The 19981-nt window shown below is 40.1% G+C and overlaps 1 protein-coding gene across 1 annotated transcript in view; it reads left to right on the forward strand.

Annotated features, from left to right (window-relative positions):
• Positions 1–19233, forward strand: part of TM9SF3 (transmembrane 9 superfamily member 3) — an 82404-nt gene extending 63171 nt beyond the window's left edge. Inside the window, exons 10-15 of the mRNA XM_074958541.1 lie at positions 2320–2459; positions 7622–7690; positions 7820–7966; positions 8450–8533; positions 9284–9360; positions 17124–19233. Of these exons, the coding sequence (XP_074814642.1) occupies positions 2320–2459; positions 7622–7690; positions 7820–7966; positions 8450–8533; positions 9284–9360; positions 17124–17191 (585 nt within the window). The 3' untranslated portion in view covers positions 17192–19233. The remainder of the gene's footprint in view (positions 1–2319; positions 2460–7621; positions 7691–7819; positions 7967–8449; positions 8534–9283; positions 9361–17123) is intronic.
• Positions 19234–19981: the final 748 nt, after the last annotated feature.

Here is a 19981-nt window from a genome sequence, read left to right on the forward strand (position 1 = left end):
AGTGGCCCATCTTAGAAGACAAAACATTCACATTGATCACTTAGATGACTGGCTGATCGGAGACAGGTGACCATGGGAGACAGCAGCGAGTCTGGAATGTGCTATCACTTAGGCCAGAAGATCTTTAGGCACTTGTGACTGAAGCTCCCCTATATAAGACAAAAGTGGTCCTAAGGCCTCATCCAAAATTGATTTCCCAGGTCTCAGAATTTAATCTGAACTAATTTACTAATCTGCTTCCTTATAGCCACACTGGCACTGAGAGAAAAGAAATTTGTGTGCAGGACTCTGCTTTAATACATTGACAGGACTAAGCCAATTACATTGTTACCCAATCTATTCCTGGCTACGACTGTGAGTTCTAAAGGTCAAGCTATTGCATCTCCAACTGAACAGCAAGTCTCACTCCACTAGAGCTCAAGTGACCTCTTCAGACAAATGCTAGTGTCTGAGATCTTCAAGGTGGAGTTATCTGCTGACCTTTGTCAAACTGCGTCTCGGCCTTAGCTGCTATGTCAGGTGCCAAGTTCAGGAGAGCAGTACTTCTGCTGGATTAGTCAAACTGTGAAACACCTCATTCCCAATGTTCGAGGGGATACCGCTTGCCAGTCAGCTGCAGTTGGCTCTACACTAACACATACTCAAAGAACCAGTTAGCATAGGGTGATCGTTCTTTAAGATGATGTCAGTGGGGATCTGTGACAGGGTGCGTGATTCAGCCCTCTGTCATGCCAGCTCCCATTTAAGAGAATAAATTAGAGCTGGCTGGAGATAACCTGGCCCTAATTGGGGAAGCAGAGACAGCTGCCACCTAATTAGCCTGGGGCTGTATAAAAGCCTCAGGGGAAGGAAGCCGGGGAAGAGCAGAAAGAAAGGGAAAAGGCAGGGAGTGGAAGCAGGGAGGTAGCTCTTCCCTCCCTTCTGACTGCAAATGGCGAAGGGCCAACTGTACATGGTGAAACGGTGGTGGGAAGAAGCCTGTAAATAAACTGCATCTGTGGTTACTAACCCCAGGGTCTCAGAGTGACCCAGCAGAGGCAGGAGACAAGGAGGCCCTTCCACGCTTTGCTACAGGATCCCACAACATCCCCGGCCCAATCCCTGCTGTTTGGAGTTCTCAGCTACCATGGGCTTTGAATTGCAAGGGAACTGAGGGAGGTTACTCCACCTTTTATGTCCAAACACGAGTAAGCATGGGTGCATGCACGACCCCAATGGACATGGGTATTCAAACAAAGAAATCTGATCTTGTGCACTTGCATCTACAGTGAGATTCACACTGACAACATTTTGAAGAACCACAATTACTATAGTGCAAGTAATCATTCTCGTTTTACTCAGAAGTATCTGAGAATGTTATTGAGTAATATTTCCAAGTAGTTCCCTATTCAAGAATTACATGATTAGGGAACATCTTGCTGAGTATTTATAATTCCTTTTTTTAATTACAAATGTCCTTTCCTTTCATAAGCAGAAAAAAAATTGCTTGTCGTATATAGAACCAGAGATGGTTCACTCTAAAGTCTTCTGAGGCACACTTCATTGGAATGAGGCAGAATAAAGGGCATGATTTTTCTTCACTGTGCATATGCAGTTGTGCACCAATTTGTACATGTATTTGTTTGTAAAGTGGGTAACTGAACATGCAAATAGTCAGTTACCTGTCTGACCATTTGTATGTATAGTTCAGAAAATCTGGTCCCAAGTGTTAATTTGAACAGTGTGATATGGCTTCAACATTGTGTGTTTGGCTTTTTTGGAAGACCTTTATGGATCAAGAAAATTGTAAGTGGATTTTAAATTAAACTATTTTAAACGTGGCTAGTTATCAGCTAGGTAATATCTATCAGGGTTGTACTTAACTTTTTGTAATCAGAAGCTTTCTGACACTGAATTCTGATATAGCGAAGCAGAATAAGGGATCCGGGTTTCAGTTTTTCAGTGTACAAACTGATCTTCTATTTATAATGGTTAGCGTGAAGAGACTGCTATAAATTTGTTCCAAACTCTTTACAAACATAGGTTTCAGAGTAGCAGCCGTGTTAGTCTGTATTCGCAAAAAGAAAAGGAGTACTTGTGGCACCTTAGAGACTAACAAATTTATTTGAGCATAAGTTTTCGTCAGCTACAGCTCACTTCATCGGATGCAACAAGTGTTGCATCTCAACAGTCAAAAAAGTAGTTTGGATGCTGGCTAACGTTTTATAACTAGGAATATGATTCAGCATTGGTACAACATACACACTTGTGCCTCGTTACTTTAGGTGTCTCTTTATTTTATTTTCTGTGATCTCATACCCCTGTTTGTTGAATTTACAGGTGGCAGTATGCTGTATCTGTTTCTTTGTTATTCTTCCATTGAACCTTGTTGGTACAATTCTTGGCCGAAATCTGTCGGGCCAGCCCAACTTTCCTTGTCGTGTCAATGCTGTGCCTCGTCCGATACCGGAGAAAAAATGGTAAAGAGAAGTGCATATACATTGTGTATTCACTCAAACATAAATGTGTTTAAAAATTGTTTTTGAGGTATTGGGATCATTCTAAATTCTAGAGTAGTCTTTGAATTTATATTTAGTTCAAGGCGTGTGTGCAGCTTCTCAGGAAGCTGATTTAAGTTTCTGCATTAAAGTATCTTCTTTAAAGGGATTGGATGGATAAAGGTAAAAGCTTTCAACTTGAAGTCACTAGTTTGTGGTCCCATTCCCATTCCAGGTAGATAGGTTTCCCCAGAAATCAAAGTCCCCACCTCAGTTAGCACCTTTGACAGATTTAAGATCGAATGGGCCCTGGAGACTGAACTAACTTCACCGTTGGAGGTGGGTTTCTCCCAGTTAGGGCTGAGAGACATTTGGAGGTTGTTGTTGGAGGCAGCTTGCATTACCACTACCTGTTTGTTGGGTAATATGAATCTCTAGGCTATCAGGTTGATATTGTTCATGAACATTACTTTTTTATGTGAATATAAAAGCATCTTTATTTCCAAAAACTACACTTTTTTTAATTTGTAGCATGCATACCATGAATACAATCTCCTTGCCCTATTAGCTTATATTTAGTGAGGAGGAGAGAAGCTGTGGAAATAAAACTATCCTCAAAGGATGGGTTTTATTGATTTTATTTCTCTCAGAAGAGTGGAGTAGTAAAAATGAAGGGGATGGTGAAATGTGTTACACCCACAATCTCCAGGAAATGCAGTGTCTTGAGTTAATGGTGTGTTTCTCAGTTGAGAAGGTGAGGTTTGATTTATACTGTAGCCCATGTCTTAGAGAGCTGATGGATTTTTCTGGATCAGGATGAGAAAAAGAAATAAGATAATTTTAATGAAGGTAAAATTGTGGGGCCATCAATTTAGACAAGTCTCCCTATAAATAATGAAGGAAGCAGCAAATTAAATCACTAAATTACCTCTCTAGTTAAATTCAGTATCCGTGTGGGTAATATGAAGGGGTCACCTCTGGTAAGTGACAGTAACATCTGCAGATGGTGAGTATTAATTTTATTCATAAGCTCTGCATTGCAAAATTCCCAAAATTCTGAACTAGATAACCATTTCTCTGTAAAATATTTTCCTCATAAGTTTTGGTTTCACAGATGTTATAATCACGGTCTCTTGCAAGACTTTTGTGGAAGTTTGGGTTTAAACACATGAATTACATTGTTAAATGTAGGTGCAGTAAATATATATTTCAATATGGGCCTGTGAAATGTTGAGTTTAGGCTATTAATGAGGAAAATATTAGGGCTGTTGATTAATCACAGCTAACCCACGCGATTAACTCAAAAATTAATCATGATTAAAAATATTAATAGCGATTAATCACAGTTTTAATCTCATTGTTAAACAATAGAATACAAATTGAAATGTATTAAATATTTTGGAGGTTTCTCTACATTTTCAAATATATTGATTTCAGTTACAGCACAGAATACAAAGTATACAGTGCTCACTTGGTATTATTTTTATTACAAATATTTGCACTGTTAAAATGATAAATGAAACAATCTCATACAAGTACTGTAGTGCAATCTCTTTATTTTGAAAGTGCAACTTACAAATGTAGATTTTTTTGTTGTTGTTACGTAACTGCACTCAAAAACAAAACAATGCAAAACTTTCGAGCCTACAAGTGCACTCAGGCCTACTTCTCATTCAGCCAATCGTTCAGACAAACAAGTATGTTTACATTTACAGGAGATAATGCTGCCCACTTCTTATTTACAATGTCACCAGAAAGTGAGAACAGGCGTTCGCATGGGACTTTTTTAGCCAGCATTGCAAGGTATTTACGTGCCAGATACGCCAAACATTCGTATGCCCCTTCATGCTTCGGCCACCATTCCAAAGGACATGCTGATGATGCTCGTTGTTAAAATAATGCATTAATTAAATTTGTAACTGAAATCCTTGGGGGAGAATTGTATGTGTCTGGCTCTATTTTACCCGTGTTCTGCCATATATTTCATGTTATAGTAGCCTTGGATGATGACTCAGCACGTTGTTCATTGTAAGAACACTTCTGCAGCAGATTTGACAAAACGCAAGATTTCTAAAGCTAGCTACAGCACTCGAACCAAGGTTTAAGAATCTGAAGTGCTTTCCAAAATCTGAGAGGGACGAGGTGTGGAGCATGCTTTCAGAAGTCTTAAAAGAGCAACACTCTGATGTGGAAACTACAGAACCCGAACCACCAAAAAAGAAAATCAACCTTCTGCTGGTGGCATCTGACTCAGATGATGAAAATGAACGGTCTGCACTGCTTTAGATTGTTATCGAGCAGAACCCGTCATCAGCATGGACGCATGTCCTCTGGAATGGTGGTTGAAGCATGAAGGGACATATGAATCTTTAGCACATCTGGCATGTAAATATCTTGCGACGACGGCTACAACAGTGCCATGAAAATGCCTGTTCTCGCTTTCAGGTGACATTGTGAACAAGAAGCAGTTATCTCCTGGAAATGTTTCAGAATAGCAGCCGTGTTAGTCTGTATTCGCAAAAAGAAAAGGAGTACTAGTGGCACGTTAGAGACTAACCAATTTATTTGAGCATAAGCTTTTGTGAGGTACAGCTCACTTCATCCGACGAAGTGAGCTGTAGCTCACGAAAGCTTATGCTCAAATAAATTGGTTAGTCTCTAAGGTGCCACTAGTACTCCTTTTCTTTCTTCTCCTGGAAATGTAAACAAACTTGTTTGAGCGATTGGCTGAACAAGAAATAGGACTGAGTGGACTTTTAGGCTCTAAAGTTTTCCATTGTTTTATTTTTGAATGCTGTTGTTTTTTGTACATAATTCTGCATTTGTAAGTTCAACTTTCATGATAAAGAGAGTGCACTACAGGACTTGTGTTAGGTGAATTGAAAAGTATTTCTTTTTTTACAGTGCAAATAATTGTAATATAAAGTGAGCAGTGTACACTTTGTGTTCTGTGTTGTAATTGAAATCAATATATTTGAAAATGTAGAATACATCCAAAAATATTTAAATAAATGGCATTCTGTTATTGTTTAACAGTGCGATTAATTCCACGATTAATCGCTATTAATTTTTTTAATCTCTTGACAAAAAAAAAAAAGCTGTAGAGATATAGCTAAAAGTAGGTTAGATAAATCCCTGTCAGAGATGGCCCAGGTATGCTTAATCCTACTTCAGCATGGGGAGATGGACTAGAAGACCTCTCAGGGTCCCTTTCAGCCCGACATTTCAATTTCGATAATAAACGAACAGCACTCGCTACCCCAGTCTTGAAAATGAAGCACATTTTATTGTGCAATAGTAATGCTTGTGTGTAGACACTAAGATGATGAAGTTTTGGAATAGCCTTCCGAGGGAAGCAGTGGGGGCAAAAGATCTATCTGGCTTTAAGATTAAACTCGATAAGTTTATGGAGGAGATGGTATGATGGGATAACATGGTTTTGGTAATTAAATATTAATGGTAAATAGGCCCAATGGCCTGTGATGAGCTATTAGATGGGGTGAGATCCGAGTTACCCAGGAAAGAATTTTCTGTAGTATCTGGCTGATGAATCTTGCCCATATGCTCAGGGTTTAGCTGATCACCATATTTGGGGTTGGAAAGGAATTTTCCTCCAGGGCAGATTGGAAGAGGCCCTGCAGGTTTTTCGCCTTCCTCTGTAGCATGGGGCACGGGTCACTTGCTGGAGGATTCTCTGCTCCTTGAAGTCTTTAAACTACGATTTGAGGACTTTAATAGCACAGATATAGGTGTGAGGTTTTTTTTTGTAGGAGTGGTGGGTGAAATTCTGTGGCCTGCGTTGTGCAGGAGGTCAGACTAGGTGATGGTCCCTTCTGACCTAAATATCTATGAATCTACACAATGAATGAAGCCTCACAATGCCCCTGTGAAGAAGGCATTCTCATATTAGGGATGGGGAAAGTGGCACAATCTGTGATTTGCTTATGGCCATAAGACTTATCTGCGGCAGAGATGGAAATAAAACTAGATTGTCTGATTCTTATTGCTGTGCCTTAACCACAATACCATCTTGTATTATTAAGTGTCTCTATAGCTAAGTTTCTCAAATATATAGATAACTTACACTTACAGCACTTGGAGAGACAAGGTGGATGAGGTAATACCTTTTATTGGACCAACTTCTCTTGGTGAGAGACAAGCTTTAGAGCCACACAGAACTCCTCTTCAGGTCTGTGAAAGGTACTCTGGCCTTGTCTACACTGCCACTTAACAGCGCTGAAACTTACTCGCTCAGCGATGCAAAAAAACATCCCCCTGAGCGATGCAAGTTTCAGCGCTGTAAAGTGGCATTGTAGACAGTGCACCGGCACTGGGAGCTACTCCCCTCATAGGGGGGGGCCGCGACTACACAGCCACGTTAAAGTGCTGCAAGTGCTGATGGCCGTACTCTGAGGCCACCAAAAAAATTGTTCTGAGAACCTCTGCCGTAGAATATGTGCTATTTATGCTGAACAATCTTTTTCACCTTGCATTTAGCTGTGATGCTCGGTTGGAGTACTTTTCCCAGACCTGAAAGATTTGTCTCTCACCAACAGAAGTTGGTCCAATAAAAGATATTACCTCATCCACCTTGTCTCTCTAATGTCCTAGGACCAACACATCTACAACTACACTCCATACAATGATGGTAGATAGCACTTTCCATTTCAGAATTATTTTTACATACATTACATCACAGGGATTTTGTGGGGCTCTGTTACGTAGGTAAGTATTATGGATGAGATTTTTTTAAAAAACAAGAGGTTGTAGTCAGGCTCCTAAGTAAGAGGTCATATGCTCAAAAGCAGTGAGGTTCCATTGACTTCATTTGGAGCTGCTGGGGTGCTTTGTCCTCTTAGGGCCTGACCCAACTTAAGTGAATGGCGTTCAGTATGTAGACTTCCTTTCAGGCATGAAGACTGACAGGAGTCTCTCGCATGTTTTAAAAATCTAAGATTATTTTCTTTTTAAATACTGTGGGTCTAGAGGGACCGATGCGGAGAGTTTGAATGGGTGCCTTTCATATGTCTCTTTTGGGTTTTATTAAGTGTTCCACTGTTTGTCTTAGATATCTTTATTAATGAAATATAAAACTATAAAATTATCTAATATCAACATTGATTGCTATTTCTGTTATTTTGCAGGTTCATGGAACCAGCTGTTATTGTTTGCCTAGGTGGAATTCTCCCTTTCGGATCAATTTTCATTGAAATGTGAGGGTTTTTTTGCATGGAATTAAGTTAACCATTGCTAGTAAATATATTATGCCTGATCAGTTGAAACTGCTAAAAAGGTGTAGTTACGATATAATAAAGTTGCCTATTTCATTCAATTCTACTTAGGTATTTTATTTTCACTTCATTCTGGGCTTACAAGATCTACTATGTTTATGGCTTCATGATGTTGGTGCTGGTTATCCTCTGCATTGTGACAGTCTGTGTGACCATTGTATGTACGTACTTCCTGCTAAATGCAGAGGATTATAGGTGGTAAGTACCATTTTTGTTCATAAATATCCTAATAGTGTACTACCTCAGAATCATAATACGGAAAGGCTCTTGCAAATCTGTATTGAAATAAAGTTTCTCTAAACACGTGGATTTTTTTTTAAATTACCCTGTATCAAGCAAAGGCTGGCATTAGAGTATGAATTGTTTGCAGTGTTGTTGTAGCCGTGTTGGTCGCAGGATAACAGAGAAAAGGTAAGTTCATGTGTAGTAAGAGCATGTTGATTACACTCTCAAACTGTGTAGTGTAAAAAATATACGTAAGACAGAAGCTAATCAGTATTTGGTATTACTGACAAATAGTTTCCTGGAAGTCTGCTTTTCACATGAAGCACAACATGTTTAGACAACTAGATTTTTTTTTTTTCCTACTGCAGATTTTTCCTGTACCGTATGTTTTGTTGGGGAAACTTATTTTGTTTGCTCCATATCTGGTGGTGTGACAGACTTGTATGTGTTTTTCAGGCAATGGACGAGCTTTCTTTCTGCTGCATCAACTGCAATCTATGTTTACATGTATTCCTTTTACTACTACTTTTTCAAAACAAAGTAAGTGGTGGTTGTATCTTGTACTTCATAGGTCAGCATTTAGTAAATCAAACATTTGACCTAAAGAATTAAAAATAAGCTTACTTTAGAGTAACTGGTATATTGAGAAACTACAAAAAAATCACCTAAGAACATAGGGACAGTCATACTGGGTCAGACCAAAGGTCCATCTAGCCCAGTTTCCTGTCTTCCAACAGTGGCTAATGCCAAATGCTTCAGAGGGGATGAATATAACAGGTAATCATCAAGTGATCCATTCCCTGTCGCCCATTCCCAGCTTCTGGCAAACAGAGGCTAGGGACACCATCCATGCCCATCCTGGCTAATAGCCATTGATGGACCTATCGTCCAGGAATTTATGTAGTTCTTTTTTGAACCCTGTTATAGTCTTGGCCTTCACAACATCCTCTGGCAAAGAGTTCCACAGGTTGACTGTGCATTGTGTGAAGAAATACTTCCTTTTGTTTGTTTTAAACCTGCTGCCTATTAATTTCATTTGGTGATCCCCTAGTTCTTGTATTATGAGAAGGAGTAAATAATATTTCCTTATTTACTTTCTCCACCCCAGTCATGATTTTATAGACCTCTATTGTATCACCCCTTGGTCGTCTCTCTTCCAGTCTGAAAAGTCCCAATTTTATTAATCTCGCCTCATACAGAAGCCATTCCATACCCCTAATCATTTTTGTTGCCATTTTCTGAACCTATACCCGTGGTATAAATTACTATCTTTTTTTTTTTTTCTTCCAGAATGTATGGCTTGTTTCAAACATCATTTTACTTTGGTTATATGGCGGTATTTAGCACAGCCTTGGGGATAATGTGTGGTAAGTCCAGAATATACTCAAATCTGCTTTGTGTATATTATAAATTCACAGCTGTCTCTTTTCAAAATGCTTTGTAAATAATTTCACTTCTATATGTATCATTAAGGAAAACCTACTATCCTTGAAAATAACGTTCCAATTTTCTGGCTTATACGCTTGGTTTTTCATTTTATACCAGTCTAGTAGAACCAGGTTTGTGTGAACTGCTTTTTCAAAAGTGAAGACATATCTTTTATGTGCTATGCAGAAAACAAGACATCACTCTGCAGGGCTGAAAGCATAAAATAATACTGTAATCAGAGGTTGAATTTCCAACACACCTGAGCTCTGCGCAGTGAATTCCATATTAACTAGAGTCCTTTACCTTTTCTGTTTGAGATTAATCCTTTAGCACTCAGAGGGGGAGGTAGATTTCCAGGCATCCATTTAAACTGTGTCTTAAAAGTCTCAACTTTTTATTTTTGAAATTTGAAAATGTAAGCCCTTAGTTCAGGAGTGGTCAGTTGAACAAATACTTCTCATTCTATTCACTGCTGACATACCCTCCCATATACTGGGAGAGTATGGGCCACAAGGATTTGTAGAGCAGGCACTGAGTAAGGAAGATTCTGCCTTGAATTTCCACCCAGCAGTGAAATGCCTGAGCCTCATGCTGTAATGCAAAGTTTATGAAAGGGCTATTGCTCTTGACAACCACCCTTTTTTTTTGCCACTTGACTGCTTCAAGTGCTTGTAACAGTCTGGCTCACACAGGACCTAAACTCTTCTGTAGTTTTGGGGGGTTTACGGTAGTTAGGTTAGTCATTAACCTATACTATACCAAAGTGTAAAAAACTTTAATCCCAAGGCTGTGGCATACAACAGATCAGGATTTAATCACTGTGATACAGCAAGAACACAGTGCTAGTTGGTCACTACTATTTGCCATGAAGAAGTACATTTGCCAGATCATCTGTTCGGCCTAGGCCATCATCTCCAGCCATGGCTCTTACAGACAGGAAGGAGGACTAGAGCTAACCATGGTAGAGGAGTCTTCACACTTCCCAGGAATTGTAGTCCAAGACCCAAACAGTTCTGGGGCAATAGGTACAATAGGGCACTTCACTTGACAGGAGATAAACTGAATGGTGCTTGACCTACTTTCTGGCGAGAGAGAGCCACACAGCAATAGCCCCAAATCCCTTGGTGCCAGTAAGCCTTTGATATGTTCTCTGGGGTTAAGAGACTTATGCCAGTTCCTCTGCACCAGAGATTCACTTTTTCTAAATCCGTAAGCTGTGTTCCCAGCAGTGGATAAACTAAAGTTCCATCTAAGGCCTTAAAATATAAAAAGAAAAACCATTCTTCACACCCAAAAATCAGGTCGGTAGAAGGAAAGGTTCATTAGGGCCCATGGTCCATCATTTGTCAATGTCTCTGTTGTCACAGAGGTATTTTCTAGAAAATTCCTCAGCAGTGCTATTTAAAGAAGCAGCTGTGAGCCATGGCTCTGGTGCTAACATTGCCCCTGTGATGGGTCCATTCTCTCCACCACCCCAGGACAGGACTGTGGTTCAAATGGGGCTGCTCGTCTTGCATCAAGAGGGATGGTTCTCTCCACTCTTATCTTTTTAGCAGGCTCAAATATCCAGTGAAGGACTCATGGTTGGTCTCAGCACCATCTGAGATGGCATAGACTGCTCATTCCAGTAACTACCAGTACCAGGGGTATCCTGAGAATGGCGAGAATGCCAAAGAGTCCTGTTTTTTCTGGAAAGGAATGAGGAAGCAAATGTTACAAATATTTACAAATGAGCAAAGAATACAGTGCTCTTTCATGCATTTGGTTTCACTTCCTGTTAGATGCTGTTTGAGCAGACCTTTGGATAAGAGTGTAGTAAAACATATGGAAGTTCACTTGGTGAATTTAATATATTCACCTAATGGCTTTTTTGGTTCTTTCCCTCACATGTTTTTGAGAGTGAAAATTGGTTCTTTCCCATTTTTGCCCAATATGACTGGCTTTATTCATGCAAGCCTGGAGTTTTATTTTACAACTCCCTACCCATGCAAATATTCCTTTGCTCCTAGTGGGAGTACTTGCATATGGGTTACTGATATCCATAAGGATTTGCAGGCTCAAGGCACTAATAGATTCAATATCCACCACTTATGCTTCATGTATATTTTTTCTACTCTTTAGAAGAGTCAAGAAGGTAATTTCATGACATTTACAAGGAAAAAGAAATGTGGTCAACTCTAAATTAAGTGCTTTTCTGACTGAAATCTCATCTTGCCTCTTGAAGTCCTTGGCACATTACAAGGTTCCCCCACTGTTCTGGCAGTCTCTCAGCTATTTTTAGTTTAATAGGGTTTTATATACCTTTCAGCTCTAATCTTTTTTTTTTTTTTAGTGTTCAACCTGGTACTGATTAAAATGTCTAATGCCAGGAACTGAGTGTGTCCATCAATTTTTGTAATTAAAATGTTTTTTAAAAAAATTGAAAGGGAAAATCTTCATATGCTTTCTTGTTACTGTGAAAAGGTATTTGAAACAGTATTAAGGAGATATCTAGGTTTTTACTACCCACATATTTCTTCAAAATCAGACAATCCGTTTTGTGTATTAAATTCATATCCAGCAGGGCTAACAAAGTGTGTTAGAAAAATGTGCACTGAGAATGCTTTTTACTGCTGATCTATTATGAAACAATGCACAGAGGGACAATGCTCATGCACATGGCTGTCTGCAGCATCACGCAATTGGATGCTGTTGGAATCAATTAACATGAACTTGCCTGCTTTGGAGCCCCTGCATGTCCAGGCCCCCTATCCCGATCATAAATCTCCCAACTGTGTTTACCTAACTCAAATTTCACACACTGTGAGGTACTTTGATCATTGGAGAACATTGCTTCCTACAGAGCATAAGAGCTTTGAAAATGGAAGTGGGGAGCTCCCTAGAACTTCCAGACCTTTGATCTTAATGCAAGAGACAGACAAAACTTGAAAAATCCCCATCTCTTTAAATAGCATAGGGAGGAGCTCATCTGATCTGGGTAGCCATTCTTCATGCCCTTGTGGCTCACTAACTTCATGGTGTCCATGCTTAATTCAGTTGCATATATGGTGCACTTGACCATGGCACATTCAGATAAATATTTACATATTGTTTACTCCCTTACTTGGAGTTTCTTAACTCTGTGTATACAAAATCACGGCTCTGATTTGCATTAGTTGTTTTTGTGGTATTAAGACCACAGAATCATAGAAGATGAGGGTTGGAAGAGACCTCAGGAGGTCATCTAGTCCAACCCCCTTCTCAAAGCAACAGTAAGGAAACTGTTTCTTTTATGATTCAGGTGTTCCTGACTGTTTGGATCCTTTGAATTTTGCTTTACATGCTTATGAAAGTTTATGGTTCTGATGAGATGGACTGTTTAGTTACTCCATTAAACAAGTATTTGCTCACAGATATCGCGATAGCCAAGTCCCTTGAAAACCCCCCTAGCCAAAATACAGTTCTTCTCACTTGATGGATTATATCTGTAAGTAAAATTCTTACTCAAAAGTTACAAATAATAGTTTTTTATACCTGGGTCTGGGTTCCAAGTAGTGAGGGTCAGGAACTCCCATATCTCCAGTATTCTAAGCCAGGGGTTCTCAACCTTTTTCTTTCTGAGGCCCCCCCAAACATGCTATTAAAAACTACGGGGCCCGGCAGGGGGCTCTGGACTTCAGCCATTGGGTGGGGGCATGGGGCTCAGTGCTCTGGGTGGCGGGCTCAGGGCTTCTGTTCTGCAGCGTGCTGGGGCTGAGGGGCGGCGGCACTTAAGGCTTTTGCCCCGTGGGGGTGCTGGAGCTCAGGGCTTTAGACCTGGCATGGGGAGGGGCCACTGGGGCTTGGGGATTTAGCCCCAGAGGGAGTGCGAGGGCTCCCTGTGGCTCTGCTCCTGGTTTCAATCCCAGGACGGGTGGGGGAGGGGCCTCAGGTCTTCAACCCCATGGATCCTTTCCTAATTTCAGCCCCACGGGGGCTCCGGGCCTTGGGGCTCCCTGCAGTTCTGCTCTAGATTTTAGCTGCACACTTCAGACACAGGGCCCTGTGGCCCCCTGAAACCAGCTCGAGGCCCCTCCAGGCGGCCATGGATCCCTGGTTGAGAACCGCTGTTCTAAAGCAGATGGCATCACCTGGGGTAGCACACACCCTGTTCAATTCCTCTTTTGGCTAACACAGTGACATTCTATACTACTGCGTTGCACACGACTTTAGTTAACACTTTCTAGTTGTTAACTGAGGAATGGTATCTCTTTCTTCCTTGTCTTGCAAAGCCAACTTGTATTTAAATAAGTAGCTTAGTGAGCAGCGTTAGTCTTAGTTTCTCATATACGGCTGTTGATACAATGTCTGCAAAGCGGCCTGGGGACTTCAAGCCATACTTTGGATGCAGTCATAAGCTGTCCCTCATGGATATGACTGTTGCCCAAGATTCAGGGTAGGCCATGACTTGTTTCTGTGGCTGAGATCTCTGGCCTGATGTCTCCTCCAAACTGTCAGGACCTAACTTGAATGTTTTAAGCATCTGTTGGCCTTCCAAGCTTCTATAGTGTCTGACATCACTACACCCTAGAGGGCCTCAAAGCACAGGTGTCGGAATGCTTCAGGGTAGCTCAGTTTAAATTAAAAGGAGGACTTGTGGCACCTTAGAGGCCAACAAATTTATTAGAGCATAAGCTTTCGTGAGCTACAGCTCACTTCATCAGATGTATGCCGTGGAAAATACAGGGAGGAGATTTTATATACACAGAGAACATGAAACAATGGGTGTTACCATACACACTGTAACGAGAGTGATCAGGTAAGGTGAGCTACTACCAGCAGGAGAGGAAAAAAAACCTTTTGTAGTGATAATCAAGGTGGGCCATTTCCAGCAGGTGACAAGAACATGCCTCACACGGCTGCTACTCTGAAACCTGTCAGTTTAAATGAGAATTGAAACTGTTGACATTGTCTGCTTTGATGCAGGCAGAAGTTACTAATCTCTCGGGAGTAGTTCAGCACCTTTAGAGCGGCCAGCTACCGTCAGCAAGGCTGGAAGACAAGGTTTTGACATGCTCAAGGAATTCTGAAAACATTCCTGATGTTGGACTAAGTGCAACACAGACTATTAGAGAAGACCACTAAACTAGCCTGGCCACATCTAGTCTTTCCAAGTTGCCAAGCAGTCTCCTCCAACCCCAATAGTACCAGAGCTTGTGGGCCACAGCCTGATTCCTTGTACTGACTGAATTCATTTAATCCTATTGCCTTGGCCAAGTCATTTAATACACACGCCGTGTCAGCTAGCTAGATAAAGCACTGTCATGATGCTGAACCTGCCTGATACTTATGCCCCATGCTCTTATTGCTCTTGATGCGCTCCGTTCTGAAGCCATTAGCTTGCTTGGTGCTGATGGCCTGATCTAACTCGGATGCATCTGCCATATCTTTTGGTTTCACAATTGCAGCTTGCTATTTGAGGCTAATGGGAGGACTCACTCATTAGCCTGGGGGATCCAAAGGACTCCTCAGTCCTCATGAGTTTATAGGAAGTCTGAAGAGGGCCCGAAGATTTTTCTGCACTTTGAAACATCCCATCCTGCCAGTAGCTAGGTTGTTCCTGTTCGTTCATTCCTTAACTGACTGTTGAAGGATATGTATCAGGAGTTTCAAAAGGGCTGATCACAATTACTTTGCACCAAAGGATATTACAACTTACTTCTTCCCGCTTCCTCATCCCCCACCATCTCCCTGAAAGATTAGTAGTAGAGATTGCTGTGCATGTGAGTAAGATCTCTGGTTCAGCTCTTCTGGATCATAATTCTAAGCACAAGGATGCTCTTTGGATCTCTCTGCCACCGCCACCATGATGCTGGAGTCACCCTGGTTCATACTGAAATACCCAAATTCTTAGCTTGTGCCCATGAACTAAATGGGGTATATAAATGTCACATCTCAGACCAAAGCCTGTCTTCTCCTTCGGAGAGTCTTCTGATATGTCTGCCTTTGAGGTGGGAGGTGTGATTCCCAGGTTGTCTAGACATGCCATGCTAATTGTGTTTGAGCTGGCACTCAGACCACAGCAGTGATGGACACCTTTCTTCCCTATTCCTTGGAGAAAGGCCTCCATATGTACCTTTCATCCTCCCCCATCCAAAAGTTCTGACCTAGCTCAGGAGAGAAAAATACTCAGTAATCTTAAAAGCCCCATTTTGGTCAAGACGCATCTTGTTCTTGATCCCTTTCGAAGTTGACAGTGTTTCAGGTTTAGTTTCCTTTATGTGGCACTCTAAGCGTTAATCAACCAACATGACGATATTTTTTGGTTTACTTTACCTTAGTTTTAGCCTGTGACCCATTGTAGTATCTGAGCACCTTCCACGTGAAATCAGTAGTGAAATTTCGAGTGGAATTCATGGAGTCTCTGGTACTTCTCCCTTTTTGGGGTAGAAATTCTGCTTGGGTAAGGTTTTTGTTTTGATTTGATTTCTGTCTTTTTTGGTTTGGCTGGTAGAAGTGGGTGTCAGTGAGTGCCATTCTTATGGTAGAAAGGCTTTTTCAAAGTGGAAAGTTTTGCAGCATTTCCCTAAAGATGTTCAGGCTCTGTAATCACCTGTTCTTCTCTGGAAATTTTGTTCATATCTGGATCCTCTTGTCAAGTGCTTTGGGACCCCCTTTATCTGACATACTTCATCCTGGGCTTTAATCTGTGTTGTCGCAGAGGAGCGCGCGTGTGAGTTTTCCATGCATAATCTATTCTGGGAAGAACATCTTAATAAACTTGGTATGGAAGGTCTCTTGGCTTTTATCTGCGGTGGATTACAGCCCTTAGATTGTCCACCTAGCTTTTGGTTTCACTTCTGACCATAGAGTGGGTCAGACCGGCTGAGTAACTGCAGTACTCTTGATCCTTTCCGGGTTTGCACCTTTGGTGTCATGTTAGCTTATCCTCGCAGGTTGGGATCAGCAGTCAACCTTCCATTTGTTCCTTTTTGGGAGGTATGCAGTATAGTCGTGTAGCATTCTTTACGCTACTGCTTACTCAGCCTTGCTTATCCATCTTCGATTCTAGGTTTGGCCTACTGGAGTTGCAGAACCTGCTTCTGGGATGAGTCCTTGCTGTCTTGCCACCTGAGTATCTAGTTTTTGTTAGGATGCCTTTTACTACTGCGATGTATTGTTCAATCCCAAACTGCCTGCATCCTCAAACACCTAATGTCCTGTTCCTTTATTACTGCTGTGGTCCAAGCATACGTGCCTCATGACTCTTACTAATTTGAAAACTGCAGGTTGCAATTTCCTTTTAACAACTTATTGCTATTCATTTCTAGCTCGTGGTGAGAAAAAGAACATTCACTTTCAGAAAGTATGTAATTTATAATAAAACCCACCTACCCCAGAGATTTGGGAATGTTTTGCTTTACACCCTTTGCTTGGAGAAAAGGACCTGGTTATCAGAAGCAGTAGGGGGCACTACTATATTATCAGGGCAAGGGAGCATAGCCTTCTGGGGAGATGGTTTAATGGATTTAGATCTTTAGAGCTATGGGAGTTCTTGCCAGTTATTCACTGGGAGCATGGATAATTGTATACAGTTTGAGAAAAAGTATTCTCAGGTAAGTAATTGTTTTTTTCCAGAATGAATGGTTTAAATGACCGTCTCTAAGAACAGTGTATTTGTTTTATGTTAATAGTTATTAGGTGATCTCCTCTAAAATATACATTTTATTTTTTTGTTTTGCAGGAGCTATTGGTTACATGGGAACAAGTGCCTTTGTTCGTAAAATCTACACTAATGTGAAAATTGACTAAGGAAATAAGAAAACTTAACTATGGATCAGTTACTGTTTTCAATGGGGGTGAACTTGCACAACAAAAAGCGCAAGAAGAGAGTTGGGTTTTAAGACTGGGCCTCGTGTGGGTCTCCATTTTGTGGATGGCTTAAAGTAACATCTATTTTCATTGATCCTAGATTCTTACTGACTGCTTTCTCCAACTGTTCACAGCAAATGCTTGGATTATATGCAGTAGGCATTACTACAGTACATGGCTAACCTTCCCAAAAAAACCTAGCTCATTAAAGATGAATAGGCTAGCTCTCTTCAGTGAAGAGGACAAACAGTTTATTTCAAGCATTTGTTCCATTCAATAAAAAGAGGGAAACTTGGCTACTAAAACTGCTTGATTAGTAGTCTTCCTGGTACTTAACATTTCTAAATTATCTAAAAATGCTGTTCCAGAAAGATTACTTTTCTGGTTTTCACTGCCATTGTCCGGATAGAAGTATGTTTTGTATTTTGACTCTGGGTGCTTCTTTTTGGTTCATTTGCAGTATCAACTATCCCTACACCCATTGGTCTAAAAAATATATTAAACTCACCTGCATGTAATATATCAGCGATCATTCTAGTTGGACCAACTTCCCATTTATTTATCTTTAAAGTAATATCCAGCTACATCTTAAATCCATCCAAAGAAGATACAGTCTGAAGACAGTGCAATTTACTGTACAGTTAGAAAGCAAAATGTTAAATGAAGAGGATGCTGTTTGTTTTTTATTAAACGTTTTGAGGTCTAGATTAAAACAAAACCAACATTTTAACTGAATGTCTAAAGTGATTCTCCTTTTTTTTCCAAGTTAGTCTTTTTTTCCAGTTTGGGTTTGAATGAAGGCTTTCCTTAAGACATTATAAAGCGGTAATAAGTGTATATAACATTAAATAATGTAACTTAGGTGTAGATCTCAAATGTATTTGGATGTACAGATTTACTACAGAGTACTTTTTTCTGATGATTCGGTGTACAAATGTGTGAATTTGGGTGGCTTTTTACATCTTGCCTGCCATTGCATGAAACGTTGGGGTTTCCTCACAATGTGTGTATGTCCTACTTTCTGGTCTGTTTCCTTTCTGAAGCTCTTACAGGAGTTACGTTTGTAATTTAGAACATTTTAATTTTTGTTTAATCCTGTCTGGACACTTGTGTAACATCTAAAGCACGGTTGCTTTAGAGTGTTCAGAAAACTAAAATAAACTTTTCAGACAAAAATGTTCTGATTGTGAAAATAGATGAATTTGCAGTTGAAAATGTCTGTTTAAAAAGGCAAGACTATTGAATGCCACTTTCTGTATACAGTATTACTGTGCTTTTCAAATATTGAAAACCCACGCTTCAAAGTCTGAGAGAGTTTGCCTATATCCGGGCTATCCAGTACAGTTCCAAAGATGGCCAGCTGAGAAAGATCCTTCTTGACTGAGATGTTTATGGGGAAATTTGTTGATCCAATTAGTATACCAGGGAGAAGGAATGAGAGGAGCACTAATATAAACGGGCAAATAAAGGTTAAGATTTTCTAAGACAAATGAGTGTTAATTGTGTAGTGTACTTGGCTAGAAGGATTCTTCATGTGTTAAATTCTTCATTTGTTTCCATGAGAGATTAAAAGCCAGTCAGCTTGGGATTTTGGCACATGCCATATAGGGATGGCTTTCGTAAGACTGTCTGTTTGGAACATAACATCTGCCCCAGAAAATGCAACTTGTTGAATTAAAAAGAAAAAGGACAGTGACCCCATGCAATGGTATTTGTATTAATGATCCCTAAATTGTGTATTTATAAAACATACCATTATTGAGCTGTGGATGAAATACCATTCCACCCTTGAAGAGGGGAGAACCGAGCTCATAGGAAGTATTTATTACAAGGTACGTTTCTAGAAAGTTGTGCTCCCTGTGTGTGTATATTTTATGTGAAGTATGTGAGCTTTAAATGAATGGAACATTGATTTTCTTGGCCAGTGTTAACTGATCTTTGCAGGAAAAGAGAAGTGGCATTTAAAGTAAGTGTATAGTTGGTTCTAGTTTAAAAGCACATAGTCTCACTCCAAAGGGAGCATAAACTTGGTCAGCAATTATTTTGCCTTAATAAAGTGACTGTTTCACAAAATGTAGATTTTTAAACAAAAATGGTTTTTGTACTTCTTCCCTCTAGTGACTTTCCTAGCCCTCTTCTGTTGAGTGTTCTTCTGAATGTAAAGTGCAAATCAATTATCAAACACCATAAATACATTAAGTGCCCCTCTGAGGTACAAGATTTGGAAAGGGATTATTAATAATGGGTCTGTATCACTGTATTTAGGGTACTTGGATGTGATTAGTCTATCAGAAATGTCATAAATCATTTTTGAAATTTCATTTAATTGGTTGTCTTGTAGTTGGATTTTTTTTTTTTTTTTTTTTTTTAAGTACTATAGAATTGCATGCTGCATATTTCCTTTCTCCATCTTCTGGCATTATTAGCTTCAGAAAATCCAGACAGCACACTGTACTTTTTTTAAGTGACATTGAAAAGATACAAACCATGATTTCATTTCTGCAAGTATGTTCCTCTGGAGAAATGCTTTACGTTTGAAATAATTGACATTTTTACACTTCTACCCTAGCGCAGGAATAGGTTTTTTCTGCTTTTGAAGGATTGTGAAGTGTGACTGCTTCGTTATTTTGAACTGCTTGTCCTTGTCATGGTTGCTGCTCGAGCAGAGCCTAGTTATTAGCTCAAATTTCTGAGGATACATCTTGAACCATCTCAAGTAATAGGATGCGG

The sequence above is a fragment of the Natator depressus genome, chromosome 7 (genome assembly GCF_965152275.1).
Source record: "Natator depressus isolate rNatDep1 chromosome 7, rNatDep2.hap1, whole genome shotgun sequence".
NCBI classification, from domain to species: Eukaryota; Metazoa; Chordata; order Testudines; family Cheloniidae; genus Natator; species Natator depressus.